The sequence below is a fragment of the Eschrichtius robustus genome, chromosome 4, assembly GCF_028021215.1.
Source record: "Eschrichtius robustus isolate mEscRob2 chromosome 4, mEscRob2.pri, whole genome shotgun sequence".
Taxonomy (NCBI): Eukaryota; Metazoa; Chordata; class Mammalia; order Artiodactyla; family Eschrichtiidae; genus Eschrichtius; species Eschrichtius robustus.
Window position 1 is genome coordinate 117,572,691 of NC_090827.1, and position 25,035 is coordinate 117,597,725.

General features: G+C 36.7%; 1 protein-coding gene across 1 annotated transcript in view; it reads right to left on the reverse strand.

Moving 5' to 3' along the window:
* CXXC4 (CXXC finger protein 4) overlaps nt 1-24,710 on the reverse strand; it is a 38,206-nt gene extending 13,496 nt beyond the window's left edge. Inside the window, exons 1-2 of the mRNA XM_068542000.1 lie at nt 23,646-24,710; nt 7,897-8,081 (exon numbers count right to left, since the gene is read on the reverse strand). Of these exons, the coding sequence (XP_068398101.1) occupies nt 7,897-8,081; nt 23,646-24,710 (1,250 nt within the window). The remainder of the gene's footprint in view (nt 1-7,896; nt 8,082-23,645) is intronic.
* Between the last annotated feature and the right edge of the window lie 325 nt (nt 24,711-25,035).

Below are 25,035 nucleotides of genomic sequence, written 5' to 3' on the forward strand. Positions count from 1 at the left end.
GGTGGACCGCAATATTCCACAATAAAAAAAAGTCACACAATAAAAATGTAATCTCAGAGTATTTCTGGGAGTGGCTGAAGATAGAATTCCAGTGTTGCACGTTTCTTCATGCATTTTAATGCTTTCAAGTATTACCACCAGGACTTTTCATTCACAGCACAAGGAATTCATGGGATGCTTTCTCTTGGCATGCTTACGAAGAAGGAAGGAAAAAAGTTTAGATACGTTCATTTCTTCTTCTATTAAGGGGACTTTTAAAGCTTTCAACAAAAATATATCCTTTAGAAATATGAAAAGCATCATGTTCTTCTTTTTTCCTTTTTTAAAAATATATAAGAAAGACAAAATATATGGAGAAAAGATGAACAAAACTGGAATATTTTATGAAAAATTTATATACAGTATTCATTCTGCTGACATAAGGGCAAGTGCAGAATTAAAAATGTTTTTATCATAAAAAAATTAGACTTTCAGGATCTCAGGATTATATGCTGATTACTTAAAATCTCACAAATAAAAATTTGTTCATGGAAAAAGAGATCTTTTGAATACTAAAGTCCTTTATTCAACAACACAGAAATTTCACAAAAACAACTTTACTGGGCAAATTGAATGTGGTTTTTTTTTTTTAAGGTTTTTTTTTTTTTTTTTTTTTTTTTTTTTACAGTTTTGTACATGCCCCGTAAGTAATTTTCTTTAATAAATACACTGTTTTCCAAAACTGCTTTTTTAATAATTGCACAAGCATACATACACCTTACACAAATATCTATTAGAAAATTTAATAGATAACTGCACAGTTCAGAATAGGAGAACACTGTGAAAGGAGTACATTTTGTGGCCCATGTTCCTGAAATATCTCTGACTTCCTCACAGTTGTGAAAATGGAATCCCTCCTAACAAAGTAGCTGTCTTTTATTCACTAGGAATACAGATCTCAGTGTGAAACTGCCAAATTTAATAAAAACAAAATCTGAAACATTTAGCTGTACATGAGAACCAACTGTCTGATATCACTGTGAATCTAGCCATGATCAAAGACCCACTACAGCTTTTTGCTGAACATATTTGACCCTGCGTAGTGTGCTCATTTAACTGCTTTCCTTTTTTCATTATTTGATTACAGATACTATCAGCTTAAAGACTTTATTTGCTTTAGTATTAATTATACAACTTACATGCCAGGGGTTCTGAATGAAAGGAAGGGAATATTCCTTTCTTTTAGTGATTGCTTAATATTAATTCATAGGAAGCCTACCATCTCTTGCTCCCTATAAATGTATTTAGAAGAAGAAAGTTGGATGTTGGGAATTAAGCAACCAGGAGACATTTTTATACACTCTTACCCTGGGGGAAGACTATTACTGTTTTTTCTCCCAAGGATGGACACATTTCTAGTTTGTAAATACGCCTCTACTTATGCACAGACAGGCAGAATCCATCAGAAAGCCACTTTGGGTTGAAGGCCTGGAAGGAGAAAGATTTGCACTCTGATGTTCTTGGGATGTTAGGGGGCTGAGTGACAGCTGACAAAGGAGTGGATCCACTGCACTACGTGCCAACACCCCAAATACTTTCCATGGTCTCCCCAAATCCTGACAGAATATGGCATCTCCTCATCTACACCTAGAGAAGGCAAGACTTCTGTGTACACAGATAGACCTCTTGTACATAGTTTTTTATTTGGCTTATCTGATATGTAATTTTTAAGATGTAATTTTTAATCAGATCTACATCTGATTGCTATCTTCTGAATTTTCTTGATACTGAATATGAAACATGCAGTGAGGAACTTTTAAAAGTTACATTTCATTGGTATTTTAGAATCATGAAAAATGTAAATCTTTCAATCCCTCAGGGCTGTAATGATACGCTTTACAAGTTCTCGATACATTGACTTACAGGGGAGAGAACTGAGGGGAGGCTGGAAGAGTAATATCTTTCAACATCACCAAAGAGAACCATATATGCACCCTACATTATATAAATACAGTTTAACCAAAAGCATAAAAAAATGGGCAGTTTAAAAAAGGACAATATCAAGAATAAAAACACATAAGAGAACTCAAGAAAAGCTGCACTTCTCCATATCAATACTCAACAGATTTTCTTTCATTAAAAAATTGAATTGACGTGTAAAAACACCACATTTTACAATATACAGATTCATTAATTCTTTAAGAAAACAAACAAAAACACATCAGACATGCAGTACTAGCATGTACTTTAGACTCACAGTACATTGCTATGAGATCTTTATATGTTACCATATGCCTAATGCAGCCTGAATAAAAGTTTGTTTCAATTCTGTAATAACAATCATCATTTTCCAAAAAGCCAGGCAACCTTACCGTTCAAGTGTGAAAGTAAGTTTTCACTTACTTGTAATTCATTAGCAAATTGGTTTAAAAAAAAAAGTCAAATAAAATAAAAAATGGAACAAGAAAGAACTCATACAGCTCTCATTGGTCCCACAGCAGAAAGAGAAATTCCAACCAGAACCTTCAAAGGAATATACATCAAGTAGAAAGCTATCTCAAAATTAATATACAGCACGTTTTAATTTGTGATCATATAATTCTCTTCTCTAAACATGGATAAGTGTAATACATAATGAATTTTCTTCAAGAAGGCTACTTGACAGTAACTGTAGACCTTGCATTCAGACCCTAGGCAAGTTAAGTCACATTGTTTTTCACACTGGCGTTTGTTAAGTGCCTTCTCCACACCCAAGGATGAAGTGCTCTTTCTGCGTTTAAAAAAAAATCTCCTCTGTCCGTATTATTTCCCATTCAAAACTACAACTAGCCTTTTAAAATTATTCATCTGTTAGTCTTTCTAAAACTTTACAGTCCTTTTCATCACCCTTTCTCTTCTCAGGTTATTTTTCTTCACATGGTCCACGTTGCTAACTTTTCAGCAGGCTTATGGATGTCACAGGCTACAATAGCTAGCTAGTGACTAGAGGACAAAAGTTACAGTAATGTGGCAACTTGGATACTCTATGTGTTTTGGCTAACCTCTGTTTTATTCCTGAGGCTGAAAATAGTCTTTCTAATCTGGCAGGAAAAAAAAAAAAAAAAGAAAGAAAGAAAACTCTTAGGGATCATGTCATCACAAACATTTGTCCTAATGGGACAGCCTTAAGAACCCTGACTGCCAGAAGAAAACCAAACACTACCTGAAAAGGTAGCATGGGTCCTATGAAGCATTAGCTCCTTTTGTTTGGGGGCTGTTTGCATTTATGGAATTCCACAGACTGTGGTCCTGCCTTCTCAGGAATGAAAGCATCCAGTGACAAAAATGGGAATGGAAGCAACGGCACGTTCCACTGAGGGCCTAGGGGAAGGCCACCGCTGCAACCAGGAGGCTGTGAGAAAGGAAGATAAAAAGAGATTTAAAAGCCTCACTTTCATGAACATATTTCATTCTTTTGAATTTAAAAATGTACCTAGCCATGCCTCATGCAGGAGGCCTTTATGTATTCAAATTTTAAAACAAAACTACCCTTTTAATATCATACATGGAATTTAAACATTTGGATACATTTTATTAAGTGTTTCTTTTTTTCTACCAAAAAAAGAAAAAGAGCAAAAAATAGACAAACAAAAAAATACATACAACCCATGTTGGACTGGGGGAAAAAAAAAAAGTCAGTCATAAATTTCTCCCCTAAGATATGATACTTTATCCTGTATCCTAGAAAACACTGTTTAAAGAAAAAACAATTATACAACTGATTCTGCATGTTCCAACTACTCTGAGTACTCCCCCTTACAGTGTCACCCGAGACAAGTCAACTACACTAAGGATTTGGGAGGTATACCTTTCTGTACAGCTCGTTTGTAAGCAATGCAAGTGCATAACCACTACTCTAATATAGTGCTCAAAAGATTAATTGAAACTTTCCTAACATCTTCCCCTCTTAGAACAATACAACTGAAGGTAATTGCTGGATACATCATCATCTTTTAGTCTTATAAAACTCGGCATCACGTCTCTACGGAAAGATGCATGGCAAAACATGCCACTGCTGTTGCTGCTCCTAGAAACAACTGGCAAAAAATATTTAAAGCTAAAATTTATTGCTCCAGATTTAACTCGCAGAACCAGACTGTTGTGTACAAACTGTTAATCTCCATAGATGCTCAGAGATGATTGTCTCCTTGTGTCTAAACACACAAAATACAAGCTGCTATCTGTACAGTTTACAGTACTGAAACACGTATATTTGAAAATGAAGTATAGATATGTACTTTGCAAAGATACATGATTTTACAGCAGGGGTTTACCCAAACTTATTTTTTACAGCCACTTTCAAAATAGACAACAACTTCACTAGGATAGCTAAATTACATCAAAGAAAGAATCAGGGTATTGAAAGTAAATAGACTGGCCAATTCCCCAAGCTCCCAGATTATTTTTATATGTCTTTTTTCTTTTCTTTTCCTTTTTTTTTTTTTTGAAGAAACCCCTATACATAAAATGAAAATAATATCTGGATATTTTCTTCAGTGGTGGACTAAGCAGTTTCTTAAAACAAGACATTTAGTTTGCCTTTCACTTCCAAATGCCTTGAAAATAAGATATACTACTGCTTTAAAAGAACCATCGGAATGCTTCAGCGCTGGGAACAGGTGTTCTCTATAAAAAAAGAGCAAGAAAACAAGTTAAGCTTTCTTTCTATGTCAATATAAAATTAGATTTTTCTCCTTTACACTTCAGTAATATTTTTAGTCAGCTATACACAACATAATGGCTTGTATATTTCAACATTAAATAAAAAACAAATGTTTAATCTTAGAATACTACAAAAATTAGAATATTGAATTTAATGATAATTTACTAAATATAATGATTAAAACACATTGGTCTAAAAAATATAGGACACACAGCCTAGAACATGGATGGCAATCAGAAGAAAGGGGGAGGTTCAAACTATTAGCCAACAGTAGGAAGACCAGATACGGTATATACTTACATCAGCCTTACATAGGCTGCATTTTAAGTACGCTTGCTAGAGCCAGCAAGCGTACTTAAAATCTGTATCTGCTACATACATATGCAGTCTATGTAAGGCTGATGTTCAGAATTCAGTGAAGTAATTTCTTTATTCTGGAGAATTTCTTTTATGACAGGACAACGACAAATATAACATCAATATTACCTCTATATTTAATAACTACTAATGCTAAACATTCCTACATATAATGGAATGAGAACTATACGGACAAAATATACCACTATTTTAAAATGTCTGCATTTGCAACAAATTAATGTCATATATATGAGACAAACTTATAACTAACCAATGATACTCAATGCTGCATAACGATCCTTTTGCACCAGAAAAATACTATAGTTTTCCAAAGGAGTAATAAACCAGCACTAAACGTATGAGCAATCCTTTTAACGAGAAGCTTACAGTTACTGTGGGGTTTTTTGTTGGATAAACAGTAGTTAAGCTATCAAATTTTCCTTTATATATTAACTTTACAGTAATTCATCATGCCATACTCTTTATAAAACAGAATCACATGAGTACATATTGATGGTACATGAGGAACAAAAAGCTAAGAGTAAATTTTCCCGTAGGGCAAAACAAAAAAGTTGATTTTCTTCTTTAGACCTGTCCAACAAGCCTGTGTAGCCTATAAGACAGCTGCTATAGATTAGTAAGTATGTAAATTGGTATGTTGAATATTACCAAAATATCGAGTAGGTATAAAAGAACACACACACACACACACACACCCCTTGTAAACACATCTTAAGACAGTGTTAACAGCACTTGAATTTTCAGAAAAATACATGAAAAATTCTACTACATACACTCTTTAATAATTGAGGTTAGCTTTTATTTACTTTCTCATATATGACTTATTTGGTTGACACAGTCCTACTCTAGGAATGTCATCTAAAAATAAAACTGTGTTAACTGAGATGTCAAATGAAATTTAAATGAATAAAATAACCATTTTGGCTTATCTGCATTAAATAGAAGTTTAAAAAAACTGTGCTCATAGTCAACATGATATACTTCACAATGAATGTGTCAAGAACAAACTAATGCTGTCTAATTCAAGTTTGCATATAGGTATACAAAAAATATTTAAAACTTGTGAATATTTTCTAAAATCACAAACAGAAAGGTCCATTATTCCCATTAAAAACAGTACTTACTAATATTGTACTCCCTACTCCTCATGGGTTAATCTGTCTTCTTCTCGCCAGTTCACTATGCATACCTGGATCCCCATCATTTGACTTGGTTGGTGAGAAAAAACCCTTTACTACTTTTAAAAAAGTAACTTTTAAATGATATACGTAATTATATATGCTCATTACACTTATTTAATCATTATTAAAAGTACTGTATGAAATAATAAGAAAATATATTCATTCATCTTAATATTCGTGCTTTACACACACACATATATATATAAGCAGTAAATGAAAACTTAGTTTACACCAGAGGCTAACTTGCTGCCTGATGCCAACTAAGAATAAATTTTATATAAGTATGCATACTTATATAAATGTAGTCATTTTTAACAAGATAAGTTAGATCCAAGCATATCCATGCATTGCAGAATCACATATGAAAAATAAACATGTGCATATATATCCATATATATTCACATTTATGTGTACAGTATGTGACATAGAGATGCCAACTTACTCTCAGATGCCAACTGGAAATAAGACTGTAAGTATATACTTATATATCTTGTATCCTGATAAACATATATGTTTATGAAGATAAACAGAAGAAATATATGGAGCACATTTTTTAAATGAGATGAACTCCTTATGTCTTAGTTTCATTTTTAAATCTCTCTTCCAATTCTTGGCTCTTCCTGTGCCCCTTTCCACCACTCAATTTTATTTGCAATATTTAGGAAAAGCAAGTTTTATAAGATGCCACCCGAGATCAAAGGTCATTGTTGTGAGGAAAAAGATAATCGCTTCTCAATGCTTGTTAGCACTAAACAGTAATTAGATCATGCCGATATGAGAAAAGCAGAGAGCTAGTTTTCTTTACTGTCATGACCTGTCACAAAATTGCACTGTGATGTGTACATGTTAGTATGTATACAATTTTGAGACCAGTATGTATCTCCAAAAATAAGGATACGGACAATCCATTGCTACAGGGAAAGGGAGAAGGTAAGCAGGGATGCACCCATTAAAAATTATTTCTCCCTTATATTAAGATCTTTGAGGTTGAACCCTAAAAATGATTAGTTGGGAAATCACCTAAAATATGTGAGAAAATTTAGGAAAACCACTGGTGCATTAATTGGAACAAATCTTCAAGGCATTCACCAGAAACTTGAAGTGAGGATTCTCTAAGTTTTATTTCAGGGTTAAAGAAAGAAACCAAACTCTTCAGCATCCCACAGGTCACACAAAGCAGATGTATATCCAACCTCCTGCCCAATTTTCACTGGGCTCACTGGAAATTTCCTTAAGGCCTGGATTGATTCTTTTAAGCCAGAATGGGGGTATAGCAACACTGTTTTCATATGTAAAACATTGGGTTAAATTATGAGTTCTAATTAAGTCTGTCCTAATTTGGGAACATATCTTCTCTAATGAGGTCATCTTTGTAAGAGGACTTCTATTTTAAATGGTTGGGGGGCTTCACCACACCAATGTGGTGGATTAAGCACCCTGACCAGCTACTTTCGGGTTATATAAATTCAAGAGTCCCAGCTGGGGAATCACATTCTTGATGAGATTACAGTGACTTTCTGGATCTCAGTGATGCTTGCAGGAAATCATTATCCTGAGTGACAGGGAAGCCAGATTCCCCAGGAAGAGAAGGGGGTGGGGAGGTAAAGAATAGAATTGAGTTGATCAGCATTGTTTAAGGCAGTCTTCACTGCTCACATGGGTGCAAACACTGGCAAACAGCAGCCTTGCTCCCAGGAGGCCTGGGGAGAAACCTGCAGCCCCCAGTTCTCCTTCCGGTACTGCTGTAAAGCATGGTGTTCCAGGGAATTCACCCCTACACGAGCCAGGCTCAGAATGACCTTCAAGTTTAAAGGAATGCCTTCTGTTTTCCTCCTAAATAACTTTAAAAGGCAAATTATTGAATAAAATAATTATGTAATCCAAACCTAAGTACGTTTTACATTTACTTCTTATAAAAAAATGAATACAAAAATTATCAATATGTCTCTGGCAGAAATGTATTTCATCTGGATTTTCATTAAATCAGCAATGAAGAAATAATTAAATAACCTAAAATCAGTAAACATCCCCAAATCTGCTACCTTAAGAATTTGAGCATAACTTTCTCTTTTGGTGCTTGGTAGACAGTCATGTGAACTGTGGTATCTTTAGGTCGGGCATGCATCTACATACTCTTGTTTAAAATTGGTTAAAATATGTCAAGCCTGGGGCTTCCCTGGTGGCGCAGTGGTTGAGAATCTGCCTGCTAATGCAGGGGACACGGGTTCGAGACCTGATCTGGGAAGATCCCACATGCTGCGGAGCAACTGGGCCCGTGAGCCACAATTACTGAGCCTGCGCGTCTGGAGCCTGTGCTCCGCAACAAGAGAGGCCGCGATAGTGAGAGGCCCGCGCACCGCGATGAAGAGTGGCCCCCGCTTGCCGCAACTAGAGAAAGCCCTCGCGCAGAAACGAAGACCCAACACAGTCATAAATAAATAAATAAAATTTAAAATATGTCAAGCCTAATAAAAACTCATCTCCTAAAAACTGAAATTGGGTATCTATACTTTCCTACATATGAATTTATATGGGATTGGCTATTCACATCTAGCTAGATACAATATGTAAAATGTTGCAATATTCAGGACACCAAACAAAACTAATCATTTTTAATAAAGCTAGACATGAGTTTTTAAAGAGCAAATAAAAGACAACTCGATGCTGAAATTTACTTCAGAATGCATAAAAGTTATAAATTGAGATAATAATTAAGACATTAGCAAATTACGTAACTAAAGTTAACTATCTTTCCAATATTTATTCATGTAGTTTCTAATCCAAAAGTCTCAGTGATTCACATAGGCCTTCAGAATTCTACTGTGAAACAGGATGGCTCTAATACAATACTTCCCAAGCTGAAGTCAGTATTTTGGGGTACCATTTTATTCTTAGATTAATCAAAAAATAATTTCCTGTTTCCCCAGTTATTATTAATTAAAGAAACATAAACACCCAATCATTTTCCAATCCCCATAGAATTATGGGAAGTATGCTTCTTCCAACCAAAAGCAAAGCAATTTCGAATTGTAGTCAGCCAATACAGCTTCTTATAAACTCTTTTGAATATATATATTTCAAATAAAAACTTTTGTTTTCACTGTGAGAAGCTCCACTATAAGTTTCTTAGACTTTTGAGCATCTAAGTCCTTGAAATTGGAACCCCTCACTGCATTTGATTTACCTCTTTGCACTAGAACTTGAAAACCTTAATGAATCACTGAAATTCTGCAACAGGAAGTACATGAATAAATATGACAAAAAAAAGAATAGCAGGAATCATTGTTTGTCTTTAGACATTTGATTATATTTTGTTTTGGCTTCATATGAAACTTTCAAACTTTGGGGTATTGTGGCTGAACAAAAGGAAAAGGATTCCTGCTGGTTAAAAAAAGCTACTTTTTTTCTGATTTGATTCACAAAGAATGCTAAAATATCAAGTTATATAGGTTCTTAATTTTTGTACCAACAAAATTTCAAAACCTAATTGGAGAAATGGAAAATTGTATTATATACACTGTACAATATTGTGAATGTGAAAACACACACACATGCACATTATTACAAATTTGGATGATCAGTAGTTATGGTCTAAAATTATACCTAGTAAATGTTAGAGACTCCCCAAAATGTTTTAGGCAAAAATATTTTTCTATATCCTACTTACAAATAGTATATTTTAAAAACCATAATCCAATAACTATAGTAGAATTATTAGCAAGCACAGGTATAGCATAGTTCAGTAAGTTTGAGAGAACAATTAATTTATGATAAATGATAAGCTCACAGCCCAATAATTTACTGTTATTATAATAAAAAAATAACTATATTTTAACAATTCCAATATTTTAAAATATATGGATTAATATAAGTATACACTATTTCCACTTTTCAAAGTACACCTAACTTACTTTCTCATTCTGTCCTGTTGTAATTTATATGTATCATATATGTGCTGTCTACCAGATTAATTTTTCTCAGAATTCAGATTCATTCATCATATAACTGTACAGGTCTTTGGTATGCTCACACCTTATTTTGGTCATGATCCAGATGTAAACTAAAAACACCTATCAAATACCACTAATGGGAATATTAGACCCCTCTTTAAAAGGGAGAAAGCAGGGCTTCCCTGGTGGCGCAGTGGTTGGGAGTCCGCCTGCCAATGCAGGGGACACGGGTTCATGCCCCGGTCCGGGAAGATCCCACATGCCGCGGAGCAACTAGGCCCGTGCGCCACAACTACTGAGCCTGCGCGTCTGGAGCCTGTGCTCCGCAACAGGAGAGGCCGCGACAGTGAGAGGCCCGCGCACCGCGATGAAGAGTGGCCCCCGCTCGCCGCAACTGGAGAAGGCCCTTGCACAGAAACTAGGACCCAACACATCCAAAAATAAATAAATAAATAAATTTATTAAAAAAAAAAAAAAAAAGGGAGAAAGCACCAAATAAGTAACTGCATAACTTTTATGACCCAAATTTTTGGAGGTCTTAAATATGATTATAAGGAGCATTCCACTTTTCTGGTTTCCAAATTGACATTTGTGGCCAGAATTTCTCTGATTAATGGTGGAACTAGAGATGGCTTTTTCATTAGTATTGATTATCTGTGGGCTGTTGTTCCTGCTACTCCTTCTGTATTGCAAATATGAGGGCTCTTCCTCTCCCCACCTCCTATGAGAACACCACCACCCACTCCATCACCACTGTGATGGCATGACTTTAAACTTAGCTAACTTTTGTAAATGGAAAGATGAGATTATATACTATGTTGTAAAGGTGCTAAGTCAAGTCAATATGGTGGTAGAGCCAGTAAGGAAAACAACTGTCCAAAGGGGGGTGTGTGTGTCTATGGGGAAGGAGTGGGTTGGTAGGAAGAGAAGTAACAGTTTGACACCAAGATTCCCACTGGCCCAGAAGTGGCCAAAAAAAGCACCCACTTTTGGCCTCAGTATCTAATGTAACTTACTTGATTTAGGCAAGTGTCTTGATTAATGCTATATAGGATTATATTTCAATTGCTTTTGGCAAAAACACTTCAAACCACAGCCTTCCAACAATAAGCAAATTTATTGTATTACACATGGGTAGTTTAGTGATTAAAATATTCTTGGGGGGCTTCCCTGGTGGCACAGTGGTTGGGAATCTGCCTGCCAATGCAAGGGACACGGGTTCGAGCCCTGGTCTGGGAAGATCCCGCATGCCGCGGAGCAACTGGGCCCGTAAGCCATAATTACTGAGCCTGTGCGTCTGGAGCCTGTGCTCCGCAACAAGAGAGGCCGCGATAGTGAGAGGCCTGCGCACCGCGATGAAGAGTGGCCCCCGCTCGCCACAACTAGAGAAAGCCCTCGCACAGAAACGAAGACCCAACACAGCCAAAAACAAACAAACAAACAAACAAATAAATAAATAAACCCAAAGTTTAAAAAAAAAAAAAAAAAGAAGCTACAAAAAAAAAAAAAAATTCTTGGATTTATAAAAATAAACTATAATTGGGATGGTACCAGGATAAGCAGAAAGATAAAAAATTTTCAACGATCCATAAATTTAAAAGATGCTTTTGAAAAAATATTTTATATAGTATTTTTAACCTATGTATAAGAGGAAGTGTGAAAGAAAATTAAAAGTAAAATTGATATTAAAAAAGCAAAAATCAGGTTAATAAAATCAATACTGTCAAGAATGATTAAAATATTTAGAGTTAATTTTATTTATATATGCCCATATGTTTAAATCTTTATGAAAAAAAATATATGGTTATATGATAATGAATCTGAATATATACACATATATATGAATGTATGAATTCATATATATATATATATATATATATATATATATGGCAGACACAAGTTAAATAATTCTATCTCCCCTCAAAGTCACTCTACTGATTCCTGTTGACTACAACAATACCTTTAGGTGAGATCATTGCTAATTAGCTATCGAAAACACCAGCAGCATTCTTTTCATGACCAAGTTGTTGGACAATTTTTTAAAATTTTGGTTATTTTTTTAAAGCAGACAGTGAACTGTCACCTTTTATTGAAGAGAAGAAATATTCACATAAAATGTGAAGAAATGGGAGGTCAGTTAAAAAAATTGAGGTGATTTTTAAAACCATCAAAGCCATGATTTGGACAGCCTCTAACTTCTATTCAAATAAAATACAATAGTTATACCTAATCTCTATAAGAAATTCAAATTATGGTGCTTCTTTTTGATTATTAGAGATCTGGGAATTTGAGAAATATTCATTTTTTTCTATATTGCATAAAAAGTGAAAATAAGTTTAATAGAAAATTCCTCTTGGGCTACGTTCTATAATATTTTGAATGTAGTCACTGAACTTCATTTGGTTCAGAATCTTCTATGACAAAAAGCCAACCACTGAGATAGACCCAGCCTAGAAACCAAAGCATGTTTTATGTCCATTAATTGCTTGGAGGAATTTAGAGAAAATTCCAAACATTTCACAGTCATTAGAGATTATCAGCAGAATAATGTACTTGATTAAAACTATACTTCTGAGAATCACATGTTGCTTGGAGTATTTCTTTTTTAAAAAAAACTTTTTAATAACCGCAATTGCCATTACACTGAATGTTTAAATTCACAATCATGCTGACTTCTTGGTTTCTTCCCTTAATTTTCTGTTTAAATAATAAAATTAAAAGGTATACAGTCAACAATTATAATTTAATCAAGTTATTACATGTTACTGGGCTCTTTAGAAATGTATTTTGGTTAATCTCCCTCATTAAGAGGACATACACTCTGAAGCATTCTCCACTAACATGGTATCACCGTACCTTGTTCTAGAGCAAGTCCTTAAGAGTCAAATTTCTCCTCAGGGAATTTCCATGTACTACTTCTTTTTCTATGTGTATCATGTACTCCCATCTTCATGCAAACAGAGTCACAATCGCATAGTTAACTAGTAGAGTAAATTAATAAGCCTAACTTTTTTCAGCCACAGGATTCATAAGCTGTAGTGATTAATATTCTTTTCATCATTTTTCTGGAGTCTTTTCTATATGCGCAATTCTGTATTTTCCAGGAAATTCTCTGTATAACCCCTTAAAAATTACACTGATATTTTTGAACAGTTAGTTGTTTATAGATGCTGATGGCCTCTATCTCCCTAAACACCATCATCAATTTTTAGCATCAGTTTTCCCATCTTGGCATTTCTATGTTTCTAATTACAGACTTGAGCAAATTACTCTTAAAGAGAAATTAGGAGGAAAAAAAAATCTAGTTAGTATACATGAAACTATTTTATCCACTATGGTAAATGCAAAGAAACAATGCTGAGTGGTTCTAGTGCATCTAAACCCAGACTCATGGCATCTTTCAAAAAAAATTTGAGGCATTAACCATTTCTACTAATTTCTTATTTAAACCAGACTCAAAAAGATGACCTTGAACATGACAATCCTTTCTGCCAACATGCTCCTTTCTCATTTCTCTTTAATCTATAACACTACAGTCTGCCTGTCCTCCCTCTCTCCCTCCCTCCCTTTCTTCTTTTCTTCTTTCCTTTCTTTCTTTCTTTCAATATAGCTCTTTCTCTTATTCAGGTCATACAAGGGTTTCCAGTACTCTGTAAAATATGCTTGAAATAACAAGTCATACTGTAGATTCTCAGTATGTTCAAGGCAAGAATTCCTTTTTCTTTTCTTATTCCTTGAAAAATTCTGGAGTACTATTAGAAAACTTAATACTACACTACATAACCACATGAGGTAGCCAAGTAGAAGTCACAGATAGCAGTATGTGTTTCTTATCTAGATCTGGGAACAACTAGGCCAAGGATGAATTAAGGAATCCCAAGGCTTTTAAATAGGTGTGAGATTGCTTTCAGAGTTTTCTAAAATTACAGTTATATCATTTGAAATGCGTCCATTTTCGGGGCTGAGAATTAAGAATGTAAGTAGGGAGCTAATTATCTTGGATGAAAGATTAAGATGTAGAATTAGGGAATGACATAGGTATTTTAAAAAGGCAGTTAGGAATAAAGAAAAGTTTGAGTTCCTTAAGCCAAGGTGTGTGTGTGTGTGTGTGTGTGTGTGTGTATGTGTGTGTATCCACAGCACTTAACTACAAATCTTAGAAAATAACAGTTCCTACCTAAAGATATGTTGAATTGAATTGAATTTATCAAGGGTTTACCATGTGTTTAGTATATACCATGAATTCATGAATATACCTCATAGGTACAGACCTGCCTAGGAGAAGTAAAGACACACTACTTATAGAAACACATTTACATTTTACTCTTTATCTTGGTAACATTGTTCCATTTACAAATATAATTTCTTTCCTCACTACAGATTTGTTCAATAGTGTTGTGCCTGTCACTAAACTAGTGTTTTTCAAGCTTTTTTGACTGCAACCAACAGTTGGAAATACATTCTACATAGCAGCCTAGTACATGCATACACATACATTTATGTGTACATACATAACTGAAACAAAAGTTAACAATATGTACTCTTACTACATGTGATACACTCATATATTTTCTGCTCCATTCCATTCTATTCTACTTTCTAAAAAATCCTGGCGATAAGCCAACACATTGGTTTTCATGGACCACTAATGTGTTGTCACCTGCAGTTTGCAAAACACAGCTTCACGCTGTACAAATAACATGTACATGTGAAAAGCATCACATGAGGAAAATCCAAAACCACTCCACTTCATAACGTATTTAACTCTATGGATAGCAGCCTTACAGAGAAGAACCAATATGTATATCCTTTGGCATTTTAAAGGCTAGTGTTCTCTATTTTGTTTTTCATGACTGACAATTAGAGCACACTGAGTGTTTCTGAGAAGATGCCACACCTCACTTCGCATTCATCTACATACAACTGAGAATTTTATCTCTTTTCCTTATTCTTGACTCCATTAAAACCATCCCTGATCTCACTAACCTATGACCAAGAACATTTCCCATAGAGAAGTCTTTCCCCAGCACAGTTATTTTTCTGCCACTGATTCACCATCACTCATAATCATCATTTCCACACAATTAAATCTATACAGCCCATTATTCTTTTAAAAATTTATTTCATCTCTTTTCACTCTGCAAAGTTTTAAAGAAAATACATCTTCTCCAGAATTTGCCAGATTTGCTGAAATACACAGAAATGCCCATGACTCTTCCTGCTCTATAAACATTTATCCCTTTCTTCTCTCATCCTACTTGATCTCTATCCTTTTGATACTATCATTCATCCAGAGGTTTTTTTTTAAGTCCTTGAGCAAGAAACAGCACTTTCAGCACAGTTTCCCCCATAGTTTGACACTTTTCTTCACTTGCTCCAGAATGTCCTCTGAAATATGAATTTAGATGAATATGACACCCAAATGGAATCCCATTTTCCACCCATCTTGGAAGTATTCAGTTACACTCGGGAATTATTCTACCAAATGTTTCAAAGGCATAAGTAAATATAATAACATCAGCTAAAACACAATCTGTTTTTCCTTGTCTCTAATTCAGCTGCCATTCCACTGAACTTTAGACTCAGCTCTGACTCCCTAACCAAATACACTGAGTCAAGCATGAAAACATTATCTCCCCCCTTCACTGTTTCCATTCTCTGCAAAACTTCTATAACTGCTTCAGCAGTTATAGTCAGCAAAGCAGACTTCCATACCCCGTCCTGACAAAACTTCTTCTACATACTGCATTGCACCCTGGCTTGAATATCTCTTTCTCCTTCGTTTTTAAAGCTTTCTTGGTTAGTATTCCAAATCTTTTAGGGCTTATCACTATTTTCTCCCAGAAAACCAACAGCATATTCTATTATTGCTCACTAACTTTCTTCATTTCATAAATACTCTCTTCTTATTAAAAAGAAAAAAGAAAAAGCCCTGCATAGTCACTTCACTTTTTAATCTCAAAATGTGTATCTACCTGTTTAACTTCCTACACACTCACTCACACACACACACACACACACCATCTTCGAAAACAAGAGTAACTCTACAATTTTCCAGTGTTTGTAAATATGTTCTCCAACCAGAATCTGTGACAGCATTTAACCATTTCTTACAATTATTTTCTTAAACTCACAAATGCACATTTAGAACAACTCCTGTGTCTGTCCAAATAAAGGAAATAGTAGCCAAACAAAGGTATTGAGTTGAAAGACAAACACACACACACACACACAAAATCTATTAAAAGATACAGAAATTAATGGTAGTGGTGTGCCTTTGGTGAGGAAGGAGGATTTGTTTATCAGGTTTATCTCTTTCCCAGTGAAATCATGTCAGATCTTTGGTGAACTGGATGATTAAAACAAATATTCAGAAAACTCAAAGCCACAAAATAGTCTACATGGGCTTTAATTTCTGATAACTATAAGTAACTTGTTGGTATACTGAATTATCTGTAAATATAATTGTCTTCTCCTCTACTTTTTATTGATGACTTTAAATTAGGAACGAGAAATCGTATAGCATCTTTCAGTATGCAAAGAACATGAACCTACACACAGTATTAAAAGTTGTAGTGAAGGGCTTCCCTGGTGGCGCAGTGGTTGAGAATCTGCCTGCCAATGCAGTGGACACGGGTTCGAGCCCTGGTCTGGGAGGATCCCACATGCCGCGGAGCAACTAGGCCCGTGAGCCACAACTACTGAGCCTGCGCGTCTGGAGCCTGTGCTCTGCAACAAGAGAGGCCGCGATAGTGAGAGGCCCGTGCACCGCGATGAAGAGTGGCCCCCGCTTGCCACAACTAGAGAAAGCGCTAGCACAAAAATGAAGACCCAACACAGCCAAAAATTAAAAAAAAAAAAAAAAAGTTGTAGTGAAGGTTGGTATTACTATGTCCATTTCACAGTTGAGGAAATAAAGTTCAGAGAAGTAATGCTAATGCAGCTAATATTGTTCAACTGGTAAGTTACTTGAAATTAGTGGCTCTTCCCACAATCTATCACCTAAATGTAGCCACAAAGGTCCAAATATTATTTTTAATTATAAAAGAAGTGAAAAGCCAAGAAACTAGTAGTTTATTTTTTCTAAATATAATTTATATTTGGTTTTATATCAGCCAAAGAAATGCATCTTTAGTTATTAGTTCTTTGAAAAAGCAGTTGTTTGCTTTGCCACTGTCTTCTGAGTAAGAAATGTAACGTGAAATAGATAGGTTAAAGATCAAAAAAATAGAAAAACAAAAAAATTTCACAGGTTCGCTCTCATACCTGGCTATGGATTCTTATGCTCTTGAAATAAATTAAGAGAAAGCCCTGAAGTTTCACAGAGAAAAAAAATATTTCTCATAATGTTTTAGAGTAGAAGTTAACAAGCCTGCTGGGATCCTTTTAGCCCCTGCAGAGCTAAGTCTTCAACATTATTAAATGGCTGTCGCATCTGAAGTATGGTGCAACATAACTCAATAAACAACAGAAAACATGTGATGCTGAATAGAGGGAGGCTTTTCGATTACCCTGCAGAATAATTCAATTTCAGGACAGGTGTTTGCATGTGATGGAACAAGATATGACTGAAGGATAAAACCACCTGTGTGTCCCTCCCTCAATATTTTGAAACTACTAAGGATAATAGCATAAATGCTAGATGAAAAAGTATGCTAAGAATAGCAGAAGCACTGCAGCACAAATGAAGGAATACAATTATGCATGCACAAAATCCTCAAAATTTACACTGATCCCACCAAAGAAAGTACTGTCTTGAAAACAGGTTTTTGTTAAAAAAAAAAAAAAAACGATATTATCTAGAGTGCTCTATTTCCCCAGCCAAGATCATCTGACGTTCTAATTGGTGACTGAAAAATCACACTTACAAAGGTGAAAGATTTTACCATTATTTTGGGTTCATTTTTGCTTTTTAAAAACTAATCTAAAAATAAGAGGAAAACTGAAAGAGAAGTAGTCCTTTCTCCAACTTGCATATTTACATGGGCCTTTCAATAAATCTTGAATTTAACCTATTAATTTAAGTAGCTATTTTTATATGATGAATGAGCTCATTTTTAATATTTGTAAAATATGAATAAAAATAAATGTAAGAGACTGAAGCATATCCAGGCTTGTGAAACTTACTGGATAGTAGGACATTTTGTTACATTTTTCCAAAGCAAAATTAAAAAGTGAATTGTTTTCTGGTAAAAGTAAACTACATATTCAATCTGACCAATTGAGATTGAACAGTAAGTTCTAAGAGCACCAACTACTTCAGATGAGTTTTTTTTAAGACACACTTCAACCTGTTCCTGGGGAACGCTCCAATAGTTTTTTGGTTTATGTTTATATCCAGAGGGAATATTCTACCAGTGTCTCCAGGATCACCCCGACATAGTTCTTCAGTCTCCAACCTTGTACTCTAGAACAAATATGGATGAAATGCCTATGTCTTTTTACACACCTTTCAGTTTTTAGTCTTACAGACTATTTTATTAAATTGTCCTGTATTTGTCAATCTGTAAGTCTGCACTGTGCAAAATTCTTAACTATTCACCCAGGAGAACAGTTGACTAAAACTAACCAAAATATGCAGCAATGCTTCAGTAATCAATTCATTAAAAAGTTTAAAAATCAAGTAATTTTTATTTCCTTCATCACTAGATATACTTTCCATTCTCATTTAAAATATCCAAATATTTTTATATGATTAAAGTCTAAAGTTTGTTGTTGTTATTGGCTTTTTGATTGTTTATTTTTATTTTGTTTAATGATGGCTGAACTTCAAACAAACATTCTTATAAGATAATTTACAAATGCTTTTAATTGCTTTTATTCTACTATTCCTAATTGCCATCCAAAAGATTGGTTAGAATTTGCATGATGTTTGGATGAGAAGGGGTATGATTTTCATTTAGGAATTATTTTAAAATGTGTGGTTCTTTTAAAAACAACTTTGACTAACTTCTGTTAAATCTAGTGATGGAAAGAATCTCACTGGACTTGCATTACACTTTGATGTCTTGGCAACAAATCTATTTTCTGACTTTAGTCAAAGCTGAACTTTTCTGAGCTTTTTTTCTTAGCATTTATGAAATTCAAACTCTTTTCCCTATGTTATTTCTATATTACATTCTAGTGTTAATCTACTATCATTTGGTTTGAATATCTTGAAGAGTTTCCTCTTTCCCTTTGATTAAAACAAAAATGTGTATTTTTATACTGGGATGTTTTTGATTCTTGAAACTGAAAACTGAAAACCCATTTTTGAACTATGATATAAAATGACAAACTGTTGTATGTTGCAATTTAAGATACGAAACATTTGTATTTTACCTATACGTTTTTTTTGTCACAAACTTCCAAATCTTATATGACATGTTCAATTGTTGAGCGGTTTCATTATTGAACCCTACAGAGTCTGAGTTTGAGTGACACACCTATTTTGTGTGTGGTCTACAAGTGAAAAGGTGGGGAAGCAGGTGCCACCTTCCTGCAAAAACTGCAGACAATGCTCTGTCCAGAATTTTACAATTGCCATTTGTGTGGCTAAAGCTCTTAGAACTTAACCTCGTATATAGGAAATGTGTCCCTCCTCCCTTAGAACACTCTTCTAAATCCAGTTACCAAGCGTGGGGCAATATCTGGATGCTTTCCACGAGACCTCTTAGGACCTCAACCTAACTTGCGGAAAATTATTTGGGGCCTGTTCATTCAGCAGATAAATTTTTAAAAGAGAGAAAAGAAAGGAAAGAAGATGAGATTATCCTTTTTCCTGACTTTCCAGTTTCTCAGTCTCTTCACTCTAATGTTCTTCTTCCAACTCCCGCCTCCAGCTCACAGAAAGCCTGGGTGGCAGCGGTGTGTACGCTCAGCAAAGAGCCAAGAGCGGGGGCAGGGAAGTCTCCCGAGGCGCTGCTTACTAATGTAATTCCATAAATCAGCTAATGGGAGAGAAACCAGATCTGTGTGGTCTCTAATGCTGTCCCACAGAGATCAATCACGTCACCTGAACAATGTTCAGGGACTACGAGGCTGGGGTTACCCACGGGACAATTTTCTCCCTTGAGTCATATCAGGTTGAGAGATTTTAAAAAGTTAGATCTTAGTATCAGAAATGTAACTGCTGTGAATATAAAAACTACAGGATTCCCTTTGTATGAGATTACCTTTGTGTGAGACAAAGGTCTGTCATATAATGTATTATCATACTATGTAATCCCATTTCTTAAACTATCTGGGAACTTAATATTGATCATTTAGGATACAAGTTTTTAAGATACGTTTTGTTGCACAGGGGCATACAGTATTTGTAATGACTGCTTTGAATAATCAGTGATAATTTTTTTAGTGGAGTAATTGACTAAATGAATAGTCTTATGCGCAACTATACAGTGCACAATATCATAGAAAAACTAAGTTTGTTTTATGTGCATTGTCATTATATGGAATACAATAAAGGGGTGATTTTATTAATATATTTTTAAGGAATTAAGATGATCTTAACATGAGGCTAAGCAGGAAAACGTGGAAATAAGTAGAGCAGCTTTAAAAGGAATGCCAGAGGGGAGGCTTTAAAAAACGTGGGCAAGAATCCCAACACATCTATGTGAATCTGTCTTAATTTCAGTTTACTCACCCTGAAAATCTGATTACGCCTCCAGTATTTGGCATGAGAATAAGTCAAAGGGAAGAAGAGCACATGGGGCTTGAAGTGATAAATAAGAATAGTAGTGATGACTATACTCCAGATATTAACTGGTGTCCATACTTTAAAGTCAACAAATATTAGCTACTGAACTTACACCTGAAATCCACAGGTAATATCCATAATGAATCCCCAAATCACTATCCTTAGCCAGGGAGTCTACCTGACATCTAAAACATCTCCACAGATGATGATAAGTTCCAGAAACCAAATTAGAGAGGCAAGCAGGTCAGCAGGGGTACTTTTCACCATCCCGCAACCACTGCTCCAGCTTTGGTTCAGTCATGTAAACTCTGTCACTCTGACATGCATCCAGCTGGTTTCCTACAACCATAACTGTGTGGTTACACATGTGCTCAAGGCAATCATGCTGCCTTTGCCGCTTTAAAATGACCTAGATAGAATCTTAGCCAATTAAAATTTTTAAAAAAACAAAACTTTTTCTTTCTTTCTGCCAAATTGCATTCCACTAATAATCTTAGCCTTGAACCAAGAACAATTCTCTGGTAGGAAGGGGCGTATAGCTAGGAGAACATCTTCAGAGAGCTCTACAAAGGGAGAAATGTTTCCCCTCACATACAAACCCCAGTTTCTGAAGATCAACAGAATTTTAAAAGAGAAGAAAAGGTAATACTATGGAATTTTGTGATCAAAAAGTCTAAGAAACTTAAGGATCACGATAAGTTTGTGGGAAAACTATCAAAAGGAAGAAAAAAGGAAACTTATGAAATTTGTTTAGACTAATAAATCAGCATAGAAACTTGTGCAGAAAACCTCTTGGTACTCACATAATACTCGTTCAGAGAGGTTACTTACTAAATAAATGAGAATTATTCAGTGGTCCTATCTACTACATACCCTAAACTGGGATGCAGGCAGTGCATGAGTCTAGCAAAAGATGAAGGCCACTTAGCAACACCAAATCTATAATTCTAGATTCTATAATCCTAGATACTATAGTTCGAGAGGAAAAAAAATAAAAGCTATGTATCAACTGGGCAATAACAGGAGGCTTTAGTATGAACTGAATTTTAATTGCCCATGGGCCTTAGAGACCTAGAGAAGTTATATTAATCCAGAGAAGATCATTCAAAGCTAAAAACTACTTTTTGCCACCTAAGAAAACACATGGACCTATGCCTTTATAATTGCTATTATCTTTGCTTAAGCAGAGTTGCCAAAGGAAATGTAATAAACCACCCTGGAGTAAAGTCAAACTTTCAACAGAGATAGGTTCTTTTATAAAGAGGAATCAATGCAATATTTTGATGGAATTGATCATAATCAATAATGATATCAATATAAATTGATTTTGAGGGAATTCCAAAGTGCTATTTGCTTTGACTTATATTAATAAAACTTAAAAAAAAAAAAAAAACAAAACTGTATCTTACTTGTGTTCAAACATGCAAAGATCTTTAACTCTTTTCCTTTCTCCTTTTAAAGACCAGTCCTTCTTGGAGAAAACTCCTTTAAGCCACGTTCACAATTTTTTAAAAGAATGTGCAGATTTCCCTCTGATGATAACTTGTGAGAACAACTCTCAGCCTACAATCCAGCCCACAGAATATTCCCTAATGCTAAATCCACCACCTATATATGAACACTTAGCCATCTACTCTGTAAATTATATCAAGAGGCTAAATATGATTACCTGTCCATATTTCTTTACTAAATACACCACCAAACCCATTTACCTCTGATTTTCCTTTTTTTCCCCTTTTGTTTTGATCAGGTCACCATATGAAATTTCCACCAAACACATCAATCTTTGTATTAAACGTAATTAAAAGCCTAATTTAACAAGTAATTTAGTGATAATCTGTACGTTGTCTGTTTTAAGGGCATATAGGAAAAAGAAACTATTATTGACCAAATAGGGTGTCCAACAAAACAGTGCTTGGTGTATACAACAATTTTGTGATTACAAAATGGTTAATCTGCTAAATGCAGAACCCCAAATTTATATTTTTTGCAACTGAGTTTTAGGAATCATTCGTTTCTAAGCTATGTAAGACATTCTTAAATAAAATTACCGACACCTGCTACAAATGGTATCTATTCTAAGTCATCTCTCCTTAAAAACTGCAAATGGTGTTCAGCTTTCTATACTATATCCACTTTCCGGAAAAATACCAAGTATGCAGAAAATAAAATGAGGAAACAGAAACATTTTGTCATGTTAAGGAGAAAAATTATCCTAGAAGAGGGTAGAAAATCCCCTTTTGAATTAATGTATTTCCGTTTCAATGATTACTCTGTGTGTGTGTGTTAATGGGAATGTAGGCTTGTGTGCCACAAACTGTGTCCTCACTGTTAACAACTGGGCCACTAATAAGTCTCTCTTGCCCAATAACAGTATATAGAATGTGATGTGTCCCACCCTTTGGGCAGAGATGCTTTAAAAATAATAATCGGGGGGGGGGGAGGGGTCATTTTGAACCACCAAGGGAAATTTCTGACCATACTGAATGTGAAACTTCTGATTTTTCAAACCAATTACATTAGTTTTCCTCCCGGAGCTAAAAAGGAGGGGCGCCCTCCCCATATGGAGGGCGGTTCCAGGCGAAGTGCAGCTGGGGAGGGTGGCGGAGAGGCCATGACCTCCGCAAACCACCTACAACTGTATCTTACAACCTGAATGAAGCTTCAGGAAAGGGGTACTGCATCTTGAAGCCAGACAAGAAGCCCTGAAGGGGAGAGGAGAGGGGAGTGAGGAGGGAGGGGGGGAGACTGGGAAACAAGAAATCATCTCCTCTGACCTCTAGCGAAGTGCCAGGTTTTTTCTTTAGCTCTTCACATTTTCTAAATTTGCAGATCTGGTGTCCCGTTTTGCGGTTCCTGCAACTGCTGCAGACGCCACAGTTGATGAGCCTCTTGCAGGGCACGCAGACCCCACACCTTTTCCTCTTCTTCTTGGCCGGGTTGGCTCCGCCAGCTCCCCCCGAGGAGGACGAGGAGGAGGAGGAATGATTCTGCGGGCAGTCTGCCAGATTGGCAATTTGAAACGCACTGTCTGTGACGGCTGCTGAGGCTGCTGCGGGGGAGTGAAGGGCTGTCATGACGATGACCCCTGGAGGTAATGAGATGCCCCCTAAAGCCGGGATAGCGGAAAAAGTCCCCACGCGCTCGGGGAGATTCATTATCTCTGCTTCAGCAGCGCCGCATTTGAGCTTGTTCATGCATTCCCCCGCCAAAGGTCTGCAGTGTTCGGGGGATAAGGTGGAGAGGAAATTAGTATTTGCCATTTGCAACGACGGCTCTGGCGGGCAGCCAGCTTTCCCCAGCCTCTGGGAGTCGTTTCGGTGGTGCATGCTGGTCCTGCTGCCGCCGCCGCCGCCGCCGCCGCCGCCGCCGCCGCCGCCACCGCCACCGCCGGCGGGGAGGATCGCCGAGGAGGAGGCGGAGGAGGAGGCGGCGGCGGAGGAGGATTTCCTGCTGCCCCCGCCGCCCCCGCCGCCGCCGCCGCCGCCCCCGCCTCCGCCGCCGCCGCCCCCGCCCCCGCCGCTGCCCCAGAGCATGGCGGTGGCGGCGGCGGCGGTGGCCGCGTTGTCGCAGTTCCAGGGGGACATGCCGATGCGCGCGGCGGCCGCGGCGGCGGCGGCGCTGCTGGGGAAGATGGGGGTGGTGATGCGCGCGATCTTGGCCGCCTGCGGGAAGGCGCCCCCGTTGGTCTTGTAGAAGGAGGTGGCAAAGGAGCGGTAGCGCTCCATCTCCGAGTTGTAATCCACAAGGCTGTTCAGGGCCCCCTCGGGCAGGTGGCTTTCCTTGGGCAAGCCCGGGGCCTCCGGGCTCGGCCCGGGCTCCACGCAGACATTGGTGTTCATGGTACAGGGGGGGAAGAAGGGGTGCAGGGTGGAAGTGGGGACCGTCTGGTCCGACACCTGGGTGGGAAAGGGGGGAAGGTGGGGGGGAGGGAAGGGGGTGATGGTGGTGCCGGGGTGGGGGCCGAGGCGGGAGGGGAAAGTGGGTCCGGGTGGGGAGAGCAAGGTGAGGACTGCTTTATTCCTCTCTGGGGCGCATTTCCACAGACGGTGAATTCCCAGGCAGCGTCTTCCTTTGCATTATCCTCCAACTGTTACAACTAAAATAAAGAAAGTCATTCCAACAAGCAGCACGAGGAAAAAGATCGACAAATAAATAAACAGCCTC